Below are 19722 nucleotides of genomic sequence, written 5' to 3'. Positions count from 1 at the left end.
CGTAATATTTCGTCTGTATTAATTAATTAGCATATTTGAGGTCAATTCCTTGAACCATTCTGATTGGGTCATAGAAAGTAAAGATCCGATAATTTGATAAAAAGTTATTCAAAGTGATCTGTATTTTTAGCGCACTGTACAACGTGAAAAACATTGAATGGAATTTCTTTTAACCGTTCTTTGGATACAACTACTTTATTTCCAGGTTCTTTCTTAAAGACGGGAAAAAAAACACACATTCTTTTTTTATTTATACGAGTTTTTTTTAGATGACTTAAGCTTTTTTGTCAATTTAATGTCGTTTTTCGTCAATTACTTGGACCCTTCCAATTTTATGCAACTCTCAGTTTTTAAATTAAAATTTATTTCAATGAGAAATATCAATTTCTTAGAATTTAATCATCATACTTTTTGAGAAACCTTATTTTCATTAATTTTATTTTCTAATAACAACTGAATTAAATTACATGCCTATCATCATCAACCTCGCTTTCCCGGTTTTTTTTCGTATATTGTTAACAACGGTAATACATTTCGACAAAGATGATTAGCTATTGTTACGTACAAGCCATGACCCGCTAAAGATCAGGGAAATTACGTACCAAATAGTCACTAGTCCTGCATGGTATAATCTTGCAAAATTAAAAATACAGTCTTTTGTTATAGCTGGGAATCAAATTACGAAATGATGACTAACTATTTATAACCCTAATAAAACTTGAACTAAGCGTGGAACTGCATGTTGACGTTTGATTCTTTCTTACATTAAATCAGAAAAAGGTGTAATCGTAGACTTTGTATTAGCGAAATATTTTATGACTTCGAAAAAATATAACTTCTCTTTCTTTATTCATCGAAGCATACTGACGAGGACGTTTGTCGATAAAATAAAAGATTATTATTAAAATATAAGTTTGTAAACACTTTTTATGAGAAAGATATAAATCGCTGCATTATGAAAATTCATTTTTACTTAGGTATTAAAAAATGAGGAATACTAAAAGCAATTAAATGTTAAGTTTTTTTTATTTTTTATTTCATCTTAGAAGCTGTGGTCGCGAATATTTAATTATTATTTTGTAGGAAAGTTGTTTTCTATCCTTCCCGCTCGCATTATTTTCCTGACTATAAGTAGTTTTTAACTTTTAACTTAATTTTTTTAATAGTTATAAGTTTTACTATTGTATTTAAAATTGAACGATATTTTTTGTTACGCTGTGAAAAATTCAGGATCAAATTATGGTAAAAAGTACTGGCATGCCGGTACTTTTTACCGTAAAATCCAATTTTATCGGAACAAATTATGAAACAAAATATCTGATATACCGTAATTTTTACAGTGATAATTACTGTAAAATCAGTTAATCACTCGAATTACATAAATATCATGGTAAAAATTACGGTATAATATTTTACGTTAAAAATTGATCTTACGGCAGAACAAATTTACGGTAAATTATCGGTACATTATACCGTAATTTAATCCGAAATTTTTTTAGTTTGATGGCCGTACACATTATAAAATGTAAGGAAGTTTATCGATAATATTTTCGTTTTTTTCCTTTAGTAAATTATATAAATTTCATTTGTTTAAAATTAATAAGTTTGTTAATAAAAATTCATAGTTATATTTCGATTACTTTGTTCTTTTTATAACTAAACGTTATAATGGTTCGTAATATAATTTTAAAAAATAACAATGATTTGAGAATTTAGAACATATAAATTAGAAAATCGATCCGTGCATTGGACTCAACATTTAGGTAAAAATATACATTATTTTTCATTAATTTTTCAAAGTTAAAATAAAGTGTTGGTAAAACAATTTATTTTATATTACTGAAAATCACTAATTCATATATTTTTGAAATAATTGTAATTAGTGAATTTATTTATTTAAAATTTAATCTAAATAAAAAATCACAACTTATTATTTATTAACTAACTTGTTTGTTTTCGTAAAAATGTTTTTGCTCAGAAAACGGAACTATGGCTTTGTGTTTACATTACTAATGCTGAAAAGTAAACATTTTTAAAATATTTTTACTCAAAACTTTTTTTAGCAGAGCTTATGTTTTCAGAAATATTATTTTATAGATAATTTATGATGTTAACATAGCTTAAAATTTAGAATTAAGTGTTGATATTATTAGACTTAAAAAAATATCCATTTTTATTTATTCACTCTTGTCTTGGACTTTTAACAGATTTCCACAATTTTTCTCAATCCAACAGAAACAACATTGCAATTTGATTCTATTTTCAAACTCATTACATGAAAAAATAGAAAGGAAATTGATACTGAGTGCAAAAATGTGTTAAATAAAATAATATATTTCTTGCAGCCAAAGGAAGGGTGGAACAGAGGTCATAACCCAACCGCTAGAGAGCTAAGAAATATAACAAGTAATTTTTATTAAAATGAAATAGGTGTAAATGTTTATTTTTATTTTCATATATGTTTTCTTTTGTTTTTTTCTTTAGTGCTACTTTCAATAAGGGAAGGGGATAAAATTGTATATTTTTAATCACAGCTATTGCAAAATAAAAGACAAGTACGTGAGGAAAAAGCTCTCTTCCTGAACCAACTTTAGTTTCATACATCTGATTTAATGACCATTTTTTAATGATTTCCATGATTTATCTCAACTATGCTAATTAATTAAAGCAGACAACAAGTTACGAAATCGATCTTAAAAACAAAAAAAAGGCATGATAAGAAAATACGTTTAATTATCTTTATTTGTCTAATTTAAGTATGTGTCAAAATTAAGTTTATGTGTCTATTGTCAAAACTCAGTATATCGTCTGCACTATACTCCGTTGCAAGTTAAAAAGACCATTAGGGTATAGTATTTAAGTAATCATCCGCAATTGCATATAGTTCCGTTTCATTTCGTTATCAAATTATACAAATACGCTTTCAAAACAATATAAAAGCTTTTAAAAGTTAAATATGTCAGACAGAAATTTAATTCTTGCTATCTTTCACGATATATATCATATAATTATTATTGAAAAAAAAAGTTATAGTTTCGTTGTCTTGCTGGAATCCTAGATTTGGCAACATATTTCGATAAATAAGAACATTCTTTCTTAAAGAGAAACAACAATATGAGGCTGCAAGAGCATTGGATTTGATTGGACCACTAAAAATGGCGGGTCTTAAGCTTTCATGCTCTTAACAAATCAAATTCGAGATAAAGAATTTTAACTTTTGTTTGGCTGTAGAAGAGAATCGTCGTCAAGAAACAATATTTATTATTCTTTTATCAGTTTCTTTAAATATGATAGAAAGGCGTAATATTTGTTATGATTTTTAGATATTTTTATTTATTCTTATTATTTGTTAAATGATTATTCAATAATAAGTTTTGTTTTCCTCATTTCACATGATTTAAGAAAACAAACAAAAAAAAAGGCATTGCAACGTCATTTCATAAGTTGTCGATGATATTTCTTCGCGTTAGGAGCTTGGGCATCCATTTGGTGGGCACTTAGATGCAAACAGGCTCTTTCCATAGAGATAATGGTTTTTTCTTAACTTTCAACAGAGTATAATTAATTGGTGTATTCGAAGTCCATTTCTTTTGAACCATTAAGATTGGCACGTAGTTCGTGAAAATCTCATCATTAAAACAAAAGTTAGACAGGGTGTGTGTTTTTCGTTTTTTTTTTTTAGCGCTGCCCAATTTATTGTTTATTTTTTACTATAATTTTTTTAAAAATAAAGAAAGGTTTGTTGCGGAATAGTTTGACAGATAGAAACAATTTTGTTTCATGTTCACAGTTTTTCCTTGCAAACCAGCATTTTTTCGAATTTTTTATAAAACGGACCAAGTTGGAAATTAATATGTTTGTTTAACAGTTGGTTCATAAGTGTTAAGATCAAACCACAAAATGTTTTTTAATCTGTATATAATGAACTCGTAACTTTTCTACCCCCTATGGAAACTTTTTTGCCATGTTCTTTTCTGAATTATCTTTTTACTCAGCACTTGTTGTTTTTTATTGAATAGAAAAAATAAATTAACTTTATTGTTTCCTTACACTAATATTAAAACGTATTACTGTTATAAAAAAAAGCTCGATTTCAAGTAATTAAAATGAATGTTTATAAATATGATATTACTAATGTTAATTAATAACATATATAACCGTTACATTTTCTCTATTTACTGGTCATTCTAATATTTCTTCCTTTTTTTATATCCTGAATAGCTGTTATATTACTTTTCCTCTTTATTATATATTACATTATCATACTTTTCCCGAAGATGTTTTCATAAACATCAAAATACATTTTTCCGTATTATTTAAGCAACGAGTTATTGCATTTATTTCTTTATATTTCGTATAGCCGCTATTTCTTGGAAATGCAGTGGAGTCTCGATATAGATATATAGAGTCGATCGATATAGAGTCTGGATATAGAAAAACAGCACTATATTAAATAGTTTCTAATGTTTCGAACATGATAAAACAGTAAATATCTTAAATTCATCATTGACGTTGCATTGGTGGAAATAATTAAACGAATACGAGGTTACCTCCTTCTTTTATTACTAATATTCAAACGGAAAAAGCTCATAAATCAACGCACGTCATTTATAACAATTGGTTTTTATAATTGAGAATTTCTACTCTATTGAAACTGAAATTAGTCATAAAATTTTATATACATTATGGGTAATTTTCATGTAATAAAAGCTTGAACTGACTTCGATATTATCATAATTTCACGCACCAAGATCTAATATAATAGTTTGAGTGCCAAAGCCTTGCACTACGTATTGAATACGTATGGAAAAAAAAATGTTCCCTTTGGAATTTTCTTGTTTTGGTAATTTTTTTTTTATGTAATACGATTAATATATTTAAACGAAATTAATCGTAGTACGATCAGAATTATTGGATTGCACTTAAATACGTAGATAAAAAAAAATTTGTAGAGAAATATTTTCGGTTTTAAAAAGGAAAATTGAAAAAATACGTTTTTACTAATCTTAATTTCACACTTTCTCCCTTGATCTTAACTTATTTTCACACTTGATCTTAAACATCTGAATACAATTAATTACATTCATAAAATAAATTATAAACATTAACTCATTTTGACGATTAAAATAAAAAATTTAACTGAAAAACGCATGCGCACTTTTTTTTAAAAAATAAAATGTAATGTGGAATAATTTTAGTCAAATAAAAGATAGTGAATTATACTAATTTTAAATTAAAAAAAGTTTTAAAAAAAAGTGTTTTCTCAACTTTGTTAAAAAAAAATTATAAACTTGTAACCGTTATTAGGTTTTATACACACATATGTTTATTCTAAAAATCACAAAATATTTTCATTGCATTAGTTCGAAAAATAACTAATTTTTTAATAACTAATTTTTTTTATTTTTTTGAAAATACAATAAGTTAATTACATTTTTTAAAATTTTATTATTTTGTTTTTAGAACGCTAATCTTATCAACTGTTTTATTTACTTTCTATCTTAAAGAAATATAGTTTAAATCGTTGAAATACAATCTTCAAAGAGCTTCGATTGTAAGAATTAGATAACATTTTTTTATTAAATAATAATCTTATCTCGAGTTCACTGAAGTTACGCAAAACACACGAGGCTGTTTTAATACTGCTGTTAGCTGGATGTCTTATCAAGGCTGTTGTTGTGTCTTGCATAATAATGTTATGCTCTTAAATATAAAAATTATATTAATATTTCCAGTATTTTGTTTGAATTTAGTGTGACATCAGTATGTAATCAAATTTTTATTATTATTCCTGTTATTGTTCTACCAAAATTGTAATGTTTCTCTTATGTCTGATATACACTGTTAAAAATATTACAGTGGGCAAAAAATAAACCGATAACCCCGAATAAATTTTGATCTAGATCGTAGCTGCCGTTCAAGGAATTTATCTCAATCGTTTGACGGGGAGACCTCATAGATGTTAATTAATAAGAGCAGACGATATTTTAAGGTTACAAAATCAGACACAAAAATGTGTTTTACCTAAATAAATATGCCGCTTTTTTCTTCTTTTTTTGTTGGCTGATTTAAATTTTTGACCCTCAAAATTTGACCCGCAATTTAGGAAATATGGATCCAATATTTTGGTTAGGAGAACGGTCATAAGTATTTTTATAATCGAAAAAATTTTTGATTTGTAAGGCATACAACTTTTTCATGATATTGAAGAATGTAATTTTATATGGCCAAAATAGATTAATCATAATACAAAATTTGAGCGGAATTGGTCGAATACTTCCTGAGAAATCGCATTTGAAATGAAACGTAATTTTAAAATTCGATTTTCCAGGAACTATTTGACCAATTTCACTCAGATTACGTTATTTAAAATGATGCTTAAATTGTATACCTTACAATTCAAAATTCGTTCTACTATTATTAAAAGAAATAATAATAAATTATTGAAAATTATTTTTCCCATGAAATTATCTGAATTTTATAATTGTATGCCAACATTTTTTCAATTCGCTTAAAAGTTCTCCAGATATGGCGAAATACGCAAAAAATAAAATCAATATTAAGGGGTCCAAATTTTTGGATCGCACTCCTGACCAAACTATTGAAACTATATTCCAGACCATATTACCCCCTATATTTTTAGGGTCAGAAATCCGAATCCACCGAAAAAAATGCAGGTTTATTCAGAGAGAGTAGGATTTTGTGTCATATTTCGTAACTTAAAATATCGTTTGCACTAATTAATTAGCATATTTGAGGTTCCCTCGTACTATCAATAATAAGATGAAGTCCTAGAACTTGAAGATTTGATTATTGGATCAAAAGTTGTTCAGGATGGTTCGTTTATTTATTTACTATCATTAATTTATTTTGCACACTGTACAATAATATCGTTCAAATTTACAGCAATCTTAGCATGTTTATTAGTTGAACATTATTAGCGTTCTTCTTAAATCTAATTACTCTATACTAGGGGTTAACTTGAACCGAAACATGGTTTAGTTTAAGACCGTATCGAGATCACTGCTAATTTTTTCTGTTTTGGAGTTCAAGGTAGGCTCATTCCATTTGAAATGGAACAAAATAAATAAAACGTCGTTGCTGCCATGTCACAAACTATGATGATTTTTTTTTCCGTAAAAAGTGCATGATAGAAAAGGAATATAATAGGGTTTTTTTTCCAAATTTTTTGGACTAAAACTGTGAATGAAGTGTCATTTTAAAATTTGACTCAATTTAACAAAACTGTGTAACCAAGAGAAGGTGGCTCATGTGTTCTTATACCTTTTTATTTATGAGCCAAATTTTCTTAATTTTGGTTTCATAAGGAAGGAATAATTAAACTACTAAAATGTTGGAAATGCATACATAAGTACTTAAAAATGTAAAATTTTTTCACACAATTTTAAATACCGTATTTTTTAACATAATAACAGTTTTTTATTTTTTTTTGTCATTCAAAAAATTAAAATTTGCTCATAGCGAAAATATGATTTTTTATAGCACAATAAAAAAGTACCTTCACCTCAATTTTTTTTCCTATTTCATTATATATATATATATNTCAATATATATATATATATATATATAAAACAAGAAGATATTTTTCAGTCATTAAAAAAAAATTAAAAAAATTTGCCAAAATATCTCAAGATGGTTTTTAGAGTGAAATTAAATGTTTCCGGATTTGAAATTTTTTTCACCTTATGCGAAATATGTTACTTTTCAGTATATATTTAACGAAGTGTAGGCATATTAAGTGAAAGTATTATTCTCAACATCTAGTAAATATTTTAGTTCCCATAACTATGCAGTTCATATTTGATATTTCCCAAAATACTAAAAACCGCAATTCTGCAAACTGTTTTTTTTTTTTTTTTTTTAACTTTTTATAAGGCAAACTAGTTTCATCAAATCATATTTTGATGATAGTTGCGTTGCATACGCCTCATGAATCTTTCTTTTTATGAGACAAATCTACAGGACTTATCAATTTTAAGTGCTATGTCTCCTACTCTAATAAAGAAAAGCCTTTATTTTTCATCTTTTTTTAAAGGTATTGTGTTGTCAAATAAGACTCAGTCATTAAAAATGTGTTTAAAAATAAAATACGCATAAAGCGAAACTAAAAAATTTAATCAAATTCCAAACAAGAAAAAACAATTTTTTTTCATTTTCACGCGAATAATCATAACAAAATTTTCTAGAATTTCAAAAACAATAATTATGTGCAATCTGAATAATTAAATCTTTCTCATGTAATAAACAATAAGAAACTGATAAAGTTTTTAATTTTTTGCTGTGAAATAAAGTCAAGAAAATTTTAATTTTTTAAAATTTTTAATGAACTAAGTTATAATTTTAATATTTTAGCTGAAAACCACTTTTAATTTTTTTAATGACCAAAAACAAAACAAAATGTACCTAATGATTTTATGTAAAAAAGTATATTTAACATTATAGAGGGGGAGAAAGAAGTTCGGGGGACATAGTTATTTCACTTTAAAAAAAAAAAACTTATTTTATCTGAAATTATGTTTTATGACCAAAAGCAGAAAACGCCTTCTTGATTTTGTTTCCAGTTGAAAAGAATATTCTTTCCCATTTTGTGAAAAAAAAACTGGATCAGGATACTTTTTTGTTTCCCTCTAAAAAAATCTTGAAAAGTTTTTCATTATAACCTAAAATGAAAAAACACCCTCTGATATTTTTCTACACTGAAAAGTATGATGTTTAGCATTAAGTGAAAAAAGTTGAGGTCAAAAAACGCTATTATCTTATATTTCTTTAAAAAAAAAAATAATAATTCATAATTTATTTTTTGAAAAATATATTGTGAGAAGAAACAATTAAGGTGGTATAGCATGTGACTTAACTTCAAGTTAAGAATAAATTTATATGTCCTAAATTTTAAAACATCTGCTCCTAAGAGAAACTATTAGTACAAATAAAAATCTTTTCTGTAGAAGCTGCTCTAAAATACCAAATAACTCAAGGAAATTTATCAGAATTAAAAATATTAATTTAGATTTAAACGGGATTAAAGACATTTTTATGAGAAAAAATTGTTCAAAAAAACTTATACTGGATATTGATCACTAATAGACGTTTAATTTAGAGAGAGGATGAAGGAGTTAAGTAAATGATATCATTGGGCAAAAAGCAACTTAAAGAATTTAAAAAAAAAAATATCTGTCTATCTATCTATCTATCTATATATATATATATATATATATATATATATATATATATATATATATATCTCTACATATATATATATATATATATATATATATATATATATATATATATATATATATATATATATATATATATATATATATATATATATATATATATATATATATATATATATATATATATATATATATATATATATATATATATATATATATNTTTTTTTTTTTTTTTTTAAAAAAGAGGAAAACCGTTGGTGTTAGTACACTTAACACTATTACTAAACTAGTTATACCGAATTTTTTTAACAAAATGAATTAAAAGAGTCTTCATTAATAGTTACCAAACAATGAGCCTTGTCATTATTATATAATAACATCATAAAAATATGTTTCAACCAAAAATACAATTCTAACTACTTTAAACGTTTAAGCACCGTTATGATAATTTTCGTTGTTCTAACTCCTAACGCTCTTTTATTGAACAATCTTCAGAGACAGAGTGGCAATGATAAAACCCCGGACCTCTTATACTGCTATTTACCATTCTCTTCTCTTACTCAAGTGGAAGTGGCTAGAATTCTAAGACGAAAAATTGAAGCAAATTCAATTCCTGTCTTTAAAATGGCCCTGACTATTTGCGATTGGAAAGCCTTTTTAAATACCGCTGTATAAAAGTGAGAAGACTTTTCCTCAAGGGCGAATGATCTCCTCACTAGATGGCGAGACAAGCTGTTGTTTTGTGAAGTGGCTCCCATATTTGGCAATTTAGCAAAGCATTCTATAATACCAAATGCAACATTGTTTTGTTTATTTTTCAAGTGGATAAAGAATAAATACGGAGAAAGAAATCTTTAAGCAACAAACCAATATTATAGAGAGAAAATTTTCGGTTTTACTCTGTGGAAAGTAAGTCGGAAGAATAAATATTGGATTGAAAAACATTAAATTTAAGTAATACGTGTATAGTTTATACATTAAACCTCCTTGATTTAATTATATGAAATCCGCTTTAGGGCTTGCAACATCTCATCAGACAGTTAATTAAATACTCTTATTTAGTTCCCTATCCATTGTAACTTTAAATCAAATTTATCTGTTGTTTATATACAAAATGCTTTTAAAGGATTTGTAACATAACTAAATTCTGATACTTTGATAAATTGAAAATGTATTAATTTCAATTTTTGTTTGCTGATAATTCTAAAGGAAAAAAAAAAGTAACATTCAAAATTCCCGGGTCTTATGATAAATCAGACACTGGCACTACGTATCTTATTAAACATATCAAAAAAATGTATACTTCATTAATTTAATGAAAAATATTCCGTTAAATTTAAGTAAAACAACCATTTTATGAATTTTTTTTTTTTGTTTTTTTGACTAGAATATCTAATGCGAGCTAATGAAACTTATATTGTTGAGGTATTTGTAATTAATTATACCCCGTCGTTCTTGAAACTGATAAAAGATCTGACATTCATAAGGCTGTCACCTGTCACAGCAAAAGTTCTCTTCTTTTTAGTCTAGCAATATGGTCAGTGCCTGAACTGGTTACTCTTTTTCTTGATTTCCAGGAGAGAACGTTTGCATAATATAAGATTACATAATAAAAAATGCGGTGGCTATTCTATTCTATTATTTTTATTCTTATGGAATATTATTTTCTATTTATATTCTTAACGAATATTATATTTTACCATTAATATTCTTATTTGATATATTACTCATATTCTAGAGTATTCTGAATTCCATATTCTTTTATCTGCTTTACAAAAATGAACTAAAAGAAGATGAACAATATTAAAATAGTCAATTCAAAATCTTTTTAATTATGATTACTTTCTTTAAAATTGCTACGGGTGTGTTCGAGTTGCACCTGTCAACATTTATAGGTGAAAGAACATGGTGACATTAAAACTATATGCTTACAGAATTGGCGAAAAATGTTTTAACACGTTCTTATGTGTGGCTTGCGTAAGCTAGAAATTGAATAGTTTAATGACGAAATCTCCACCAGGTGTGACTATGTTAAGCTAGGCACAAAATAAAAATTTTTGATAATACATAATCAAGAGGGCAGGGATAGCCTGGTCGGTAGGGCGCTGGGCCCAAATCCAAGAGGTCGTGGGTTCGATCCTCGCCGGCCGAAGACTCCCCGTGTAGTAAATGGTGACTGATGCACGTTAAATCTGTCGAGTCTCAAAGTCCTCCATGTTCCCACAACAAATCAAAACCTCTGGGGGTACTGATCCAGGAGTTTCCTTGTCTTCTGGATTGGTTCAAAATTACAAGGCTACGGAGTTGAACGTAAGTAGTCGTAAACCCACGAAATTGGGTCGGCTGTTCAACGACGGTTATAAAATAAAAATAAAATGCATAATCAAGATAACAAAAGCAAATGGCGTTAGAAACTAAGACAGATAAAAAAAAAATTAAAGGGAAAAGAACTATTAAGCAAATAAAAAAGTAAGCTCACTTAGGCACCTCAAAATCAAAAATATATTTTTTAATTATTTTTTTTTTTGTAAAATAAGATAATTCTTCGAATGAGTTTTTTTTCTGCCACCTTTTATGTTACTTTTAACTCAGTCAATTCTTTCCTAAAAGGCATTTAACCCATTAGTATATAACCTTTTTTTTATAAGAAAAAGCTAATATTTACTTGCTATTTGTTATTTTTTCTGGACAGTATTTAAAAAACAGCACAAAAACTAAAAGCGATACTAAAATAAAAGTTTCAGGAGTCAAGCCAAGAGTATTTAATGCATGAAAATAAATTACGCCACAGGTTCGTCCATATAATAATATTAGGATCTGACTGAGCGCAATTGGTAACATGAGTTGACCGTTGCATGTGTAAATAAATGTTTGTTAGCTGTCAGCAGGAATCAAACAAAGAACCTCTGAGGTGGTAGTCAGATGAGCTAACCATGATAGAAAAGGACATACACCACAGTCCAGGGTGAATTAGGAAGATTTATGTATGGTGGTCGCCTCACATACTTAGAAGAATCGTTTTACTCATTGGAATTACATAACCGGAATCAAAAATGTCCTTTTATTAATATGGTTAACAACCTCTGCAAATAACGCTACACTCAAACAATTAGTTCGTTGAAGTTAAGCAGTTTAATTCGTGGAAGTTAGTAATTACATTTACCGAACCGTAAAGAAAAATGGACTGGACTAATTTAAACTAATAAAAAAAAGAAGAAAAAACCAAAATAATCAAGAATTTCTGAAAGTTTGCAGTCAAGTCATAAAGGTTTCAATGTTGCTTCCGTTAAATCAGTATATTTTGACAATCGGTGAATAAAATTAATACTAACTTGCAGAAGTTGAATACAATTAAATAATTTTGATTAGTGATCTGACAGTAAATACTTGTTTTTAATGTAAAAAAATGAACTATGCAAATTGTCTCCGTTTTTTTTCTACTTTTAGTTTGAGAAATGATATTTATTTTGAAAAAAAATGTTTTTTTTTTTTTTATGTCTTGAAACTGAATTTTTTTTAAATTTTAATTGTCTCATTAGGTGTGAAATTGTGTTATTTTTTATGAGTTAACTTATGACTTAAATCATGTTGATGTTTAGAAAATTTTCCAGACATTTGATATAACTGATCGATTGCATGAACAGTGTTCAAAATAGAAATCGGAAAATTGTAACAACATTTAATCTCATTTTCACTTAAGATATTTTAATAGTTCAAGGGACTAAACCCTGGGGATATGCTAATTAATTTGAGCAGACGTAATTTAATCCTTTTCGTAATTTAATATTAATTTTAAAATAATGTATTTCATTTTAATGTTATGAACTGTTAATCAAAATAAATAAATTATTTAAATGTCATTTAAAAACAGTTATAATTCATTAATTTTTAAAGCTTGCTGAGACAAATAACCAAACCGGAGAAAAATTAAGGGGAAAAAAATATTCTAGAATCATTGATGAATTTTTAGGAAAATGAAAAATTCAAAATAAATAAATAAAACGATAAAATATAGAAACCATGTGAATAGGAAATAAAATTATTTTTAAAAAGCAACCGCTCAGTAACATTTCAGAATAAAAACTGAAGCAAATGTTAAAGTTTGGGAGGGGGGAAGAAACGAAAACCGTCTGGCTATTTCAAAAGTGTATGAAATCAGAAAACTGTTGTCTCAAAAATTGTCATAGAGGAATAAGAAAGAATATCTTCAATCTCTGCGCAGAAGTTTAAAATATATATTTTTTAAATAAAAAAAATTATTAATAGTTTCGAGCTTGTTTTCCCTCATATTTGTTTCGTTTATTAATTAAATAAAAAAATACTTCTTAAATTTCGTAAAATTTAAGGAAAGATAATTTTATATGTTGTATCGCGGCGATTCTAAATGTCTTTTCAATTAAGGTGACAAGGGACTTTCAAAGAAGCAAAAATTTGTCAAAAAATCGATATTTTACATTTTATATTTCTGAAGTCTTGGCATTTAACTGAACATTTAAAAAAAAAAAATTCTGGAATAAAAGCAAAATTGATGAAGTTATGACCATTTCAGTTTTGACCACACCCCTTTGTTTACCTTTTTTTTAATGCAGGTAACTGTTAAAATTAGTTTAGTTTAAAATTAATTTTAAATTAGTTAAATATTTTGTTAATTTTTTTAAAGAAATTTAAAGTATATAATTATTAAACTATTTCATTAGACAATATTTATAGGTATTTATATTAAAAACAAGAAATATTTGTNAAAAAAATTAATTAATAGTTTCGAGCTTGTTTTCCCTCATATTTATTTCGTTTATTAATTAAACAAAAAAATACTTCTTAAATTTCGTAAAATTTAAGGAAAGATAATTTTATCTGTTGTATCGCGGCGATTCTAAATGTCTTTTCAATTAATAAAACAAAGGAAAACATTGGCGATTATTTGGCGATTTCCATGCAGAATTGGCATGATTAGATTGTCACAGAAGCTCTCAGTCAGTCTTTGGTCTAGGTTCGCTCCAATCAGTGAGCTGCATCTCAGTGACCAAAAATCATTGCTTTGAGTGTCAGAGATGAGATGATTGTGCTTATACATGTTATTGTGTCTCTAATACTGTAGCAACACGTGAAGTTCGAGGTTGCCTAGTCAAGTTTAGTATTTTACTAGTTAAATAATCAATCATTCAATCTGCTTTGATACACTTCATTAGCTTTTTGAGTGAATTATTGTTCTGTAAGTATTTTTTGTTTTTCAAACTGATTTAATCAAATTTTTATCCTATAATAGATCTGAATATAATAACATAACTGCTTCTTAAAAGTTTACTTTGCCGTCTGATGTGATGTGATCAAACTTGTTTATAAATTTTTGTTTTTATTGTGGATAATTTACGGAAAATTCTAAATGCAATTTGATTTTGTTAATTTTTGCTCCTTGATCAACATAGTTATATTTAAGTTGATGAATTTTTGTAAGAATGTCATTACATTTGTTTTTTTATGAAGTCCTTCTAAAATCCCATTTATAGTCATTATTAAAGTCTTTTTCATTCTTTATACAGAAAAAGATTCTTTTGAGGTTCTTTTTAACTAAAAAATGCCATTTATGTAATTCTCTCCAAATTATTTTAAGATACTGATTCGCAATACAATTGATTTGCTGTTATAACAAGGTACAACATTGTACTATTTTAAGATACAACATAGACTGTTGCACTACTCAATGTAATAAATATGTAAATAATTATTTTAATTTATTAAATATTTCCAAAACTGTTTCTGTATAATAAACATGTATAATTATTTTTTAAAGGATACTTTTATGCATAAATTTCTTGATTGTAATTATTAAATTAGTAATTGCATAAGCTTGTTTTTACTGATCTGTAACATTTTAATTTTTTATAGCTATCTGAATTTTTTCTAATTTATTTGCTTTTTAAAACAAAATTTATCTTAGATTGAAAATTGACTTTGAAGTTGATGTCTTTAATTTGAATTAAAATGAATTATTACTTAATTTGAGCATTTGAAAATTCAGTAATTTTTCATAACTGTAAAATAGTGTTCTAACTATCAATGTATTTTACATAATGTTATGTAAATAACATGTATATATTATATTGTTATGTAAATAACATTGATAATGAATTGTATAATAATTTTAAAGGCTTACTTATGTATTAAGCTATTAATTAAATTACTGGTATTTGTTAATGCAGCAAGACTTACTCTAAGAGTTTAGAAGAGAAAAAACCCTTTAAATACCCAGTAAAATTAGGAACCCAATTGATTAGGGTTTTTTGTAAACAAAGGAAACAGGCTTTTTGCATCACTGATTGTTATTGCTGCTTTATTTGTCTCTCATTAAAAAATAACTTGGCGATCAATTGCATATTTTGTTCGAATGAATGACATTAGATAAAAGTAACATATTGTTAAATAATTCAGAATGAAGAGTAAAATTGGTGATGATGGAAATCAGATGTAAGTTCAGCAGAGCTATCATATCTAAATTTTATTTTGTTTTTAATATATAAAATTTCCAGCCAGTTAATAATTCACTGTATAATGCAAGGTTTATATTTACTAAAAGAAAATGAAACCTATTTTTTGATGAATGTAATTAAAATATTCGATTTTGCTGTATATTACGGTTTTACATGTATAATAATAATCCTAGTTTTAATCCTCAAATTTTCCTGCTAAGTGATTCCAGTTTAAAATTTTTAAGTCTATAATACCTTTACTTATTTTATCCAGAATCCCCTGTTGAAATAATATATGTTACAAATATTATATTTGATATGGAAATCTTATTCTTTTCTAAGTTTTATGAAAAGAAAGTAAACAGTTATAAGTACATAAGTTCTAAACTCAATATCATTTACTAACTAGAAATATATTTGACAAAGCGTTTTGAAATGCCTTACCAACAAAGTTGGGGTAATTAATTAAAGCTCAAAATTAAGGTACATTTTATTTTATTTCTTAACTGATTTAATGAGAATATGATGGTGCTTTCATTCAGGGTAACAAACATGTTTTTCAAAAATTCAAAACCAACCTATGTATTTTAAGATAATACATTTAGATTCATTTATTTCATTACATTTATTATTATTAGGATAGATTAATTTCATGAGAAAAACTAGTTTACAATAGTTAAAGCAATAAAAAAAATGTTGAATCAAATGAATCACACAATAAATAATGCAAATATGAAATAAAAAAAATCAGTACTCTTGGATTATTCCGTTGACCTGTTTAACCCGATATTATCGCAAAAAGGTAGCCTCTGTGCCAATGTTTACTGTGTAATCCTTAACTATTCGAGTTAGTTTTCTATAGCATGTTGAAATAGTCTGTTTGTTTTTTTACTTTGCACAATCATAAGAACTTGTTTGCACTTTAAAAGCTATCAAGGATATTTGGTTGCCGAAATGATTTATAATAATATATATGGTTAGATACAAAAATAATTTAATGTGCAATTATAGAAAATAATAGAGGTTTTTACTTTATTTTGATTCTTTTTATTACACTTATTATGAGGTATTTTTACATATAAATTTGCTTTGTTATTATTATTTTATTCAGAGAGGATTGTGCTGCGGAAAAAATCCTGATTTCCGGATTTTTCACTAATTGTGATCCGGAAATTCAAGGTTCAGAAGTTTAAACAAATCATAAAAATTCTTGCATATTTTATTTAAAAATATTAGAACTAGAATTTATACTTGGCATCTCTTTCATTTTTAAATATTTTTTCTAGTTGAATAATAAGTGTGAAAGATGGAAGTAAACTCATACATAATTATTTATTTAAATTATGTTGCATATAATTTATTTAGAATTTCATGTTTTGAAAATATAAATGATTTAAATTTATAAAAACATTAAATTTTTGAAATGCGTCATTAATGATTTTACTCAAGAAATTTTCAGGATTTTTTACTTAGGCTCACAATTACCCTGTTTATTATTATGATTATTTGATAATTTTAATGTGTTTAGAATGTTTATTTTGGAAATTGCTTTTCATTTTGATGGCGCTGAGGGATTTGTGCATTTTCACAAGCTTTGCTGGTTGAGGGAATAATTCTAAAATATCAATATATGTTTTTGTTAAAATTAAATTGGTGACATGAAAAATGCCATAAAAAATGTGGCAAACAATACTTTACAAGGTCACATGAATTTTTCTTTATTCTAAATTTGGTAGTTTTTGAGAATTTTCTAATCAAACTAATTTTTTGCATACAATTTCTTCAATGAATCCAAAAGGTCTGTTTGTTAAATCTATTCAAGTTTTCTATAAATCAAGATATATTTTTTTTAAAATTTCCAGGATGTCCATTTTAAAATTGCTACTATTAAGTAGTAAAAGTACTATTATTAATATTAGCAATTAAGTAATGAAAGTGTAATTGAGGTGTTCCTTTTTTTAAAAATCAGAACTTTAAATTGCCTTCCAAAGTATACAATTTATTTTTTATTTAAATCAGCTTTTTTAAATACATAATAGGATGACTCTGTTTTGAAATTGAGTTTTATTTTTTATTTCTCTGATTAACCCTCCAAGCAGTGTCACAGTTTACTATAATTTGTATACAATTCTAGAGCATGCCAGTTAAAAAAAAATTTAAGTGTTAAGTGTCATTTTTGTTCCACACTTAACATTTGGGGAATAAAATGTTAAGTTACCTCTAGTGAATTTTTGAAAATTAAAATCATTCAAAGGTGTTTTACAAAATATTCTATTCAATTAATTAGTCATTAAGTTATGTTTTACTTTAAATTTTAAGAGTGGATCATTTAATCATTATTTTGTTTTACTGCAATATGGTATTCTTCTGTTTACTCAGTGAGTGTTTGATCCACAATCTTTCCCCAATTCAGCTGGCCACTCTACTGCAACATATTTTTCATATATGAAAATAGTGTATTATTGAGAAAATGAAATACACACCAGGGGTCTGTTTAGAAGAAATCGGACCTTTCACAAAATATCTTTTCATAAAAACGGGCCCTTCACAATATATTTCAACTTATAAATGGTCACTTCACAAAATGATTTTTCTTTTAATCGGACCCTTCACAAATTTGTTTATCTTCATTATTGTTTTGTTAATCGAATTAACCCTTCCCGTGGGGGAGGGGGGATAAGAAAGATGGATGTAAACAAATTGAGTTTTGTCTTCGGCAGACACTTCTTCCCTATAATATATTTATAATAATATATTTCAACTGTATTAATAATAATATATTTATAATAATATATTCAACTGTAATTATAATAATATATTTATAATAATATATTTCAACTGTATTAATTCCTAATAATATATTTCAACTTATAAACGGTCGCTTCACATAATGAATTTTCTTTTAATCGGACTTGTTTATCGAATAAACCCTTCCCGGGGGGGGATAAGAAAGATGGATGTAAACAAATTGAGTTTTGTCTTCGGAGGACACTTCTTCCCTTATTCGTCTGAAATGAATATTCTGCGTTCAGCAGTAAAGACTAAATACCAAATATTTGTATCTTGCATCTCTAATTTAAAAGCAGCAATTGCTGTTCATTTTTGAAAATTTAATTTTTTTTAATTATAATTTTGCAGTGCTGAGCATAATGATGATCTATTTAAAATTTAAAAACTCCTTGAAATTTTTTTTGCAATAACCGGACCCTATTTGCACGAATTCATAAAAGCAGGACCCTGGTTGAAAGAATGTGACTTGACGTTTATTTTATATTCACAAGTTGCGAGTAATTTTTTCGCAATTTTACAGAAACCGGACCTTTCACGAAATGTCTGAACATACCCCTGCACACTGATCTAGGGGCTCAACTCTCAGAGAGTTAATCAATAACTTAAAATAGCTGTTTTAATTATGAACTTCTTTTCTAGGATTATCTGTGATCATGATTATGTTAACTTGCTCTTGTTTGAATGTTCGTGTGCATACTAGAGGGAGTGCTTTAAATTTACAAGATCCCTCAGATGCCGGTGTTCCGAAAAATGTTCAAACTGATTCATTCTTCTCATCAAAGATTTATGTCTGTACTTTGGACTTAGCTGGAGTTACCATGGTAAATATAATAAACTTTTGCATGTATACTTATCTAATTAGTTACATTTCTGTTCTAATTACTGTACTTTTATGTTTTTTTCCCCTTGGAAATAAACTTTCTTAGCTAATTTATAATTTTTTTTCTAATAAAACAAATTCAGAATCTTCTTTTTTTTATCATCTGGTTTCAATATTTTTCTTTGTTTTTGTTTTATTAAGGCTTCACAAGTACCAGGCATTATTTTGTTACCAGATTTTATCTTGCATAAGTTATTAGTAATATCTGTTAACAAATTTATTATTCTGCTCTAAGTATATGGGTATTTTTTTTAAAGTCAAGGTTTAAGTAAAACCAGCTACAATTTTTTAACTATCTTTATCTAAAACATTTTGGCTTTACATAAATTAAAAATTGAATTGAGTTGGCTTTGATATAAAAATCACCGAGTTTTTATTATTAATTTTC

General features: G+C 26.4%; 1 protein-coding gene across 4 annotated transcripts in view; it reads left to right on the top strand.

Annotated features, from left to right (window-relative positions):
* LOC107444734 (uncharacterized) overlaps positions 1 to 19722 on the top strand; it is a 46803-nt gene that overhangs the window by 14704 nt on the left and 12377 nt on the right. For 2 of the 4 annotated variants that reach the window (XM_016058951.3, XM_016058948.3), the window contains exons 1-2: positions 14158 to 14409; positions 19094 to 19275. In XM_016058951.3, the coding sequence (XP_015914437.1) occupies positions 19108 to 19275 (168 nt within the window). In that variant the 5' untranslated portion in view covers positions 14158 to 14409; positions 19094 to 19107. Of the gene's footprint in view, positions 1 to 14157; positions 14410 to 19093; positions 19276 to 19722 lie in introns of those variants that run through there. The other 2 variants (XM_016058949.3, XM_071187942.1) reach the window with 1 other exon arrangement.

This window comes from Parasteatoda tepidariorum, chromosome X1 (assembly GCF_043381705.1).
Source record: "Parasteatoda tepidariorum isolate YZ-2023 chromosome X1, CAS_Ptep_4.0, whole genome shotgun sequence".
Taxonomy (NCBI): Eukaryota; Metazoa; Arthropoda; class Arachnida; order Araneae; family Theridiidae; genus Parasteatoda; species Parasteatoda tepidariorum.
This window is presented reverse-complemented; position numbering and strand designations above follow the sequence as displayed.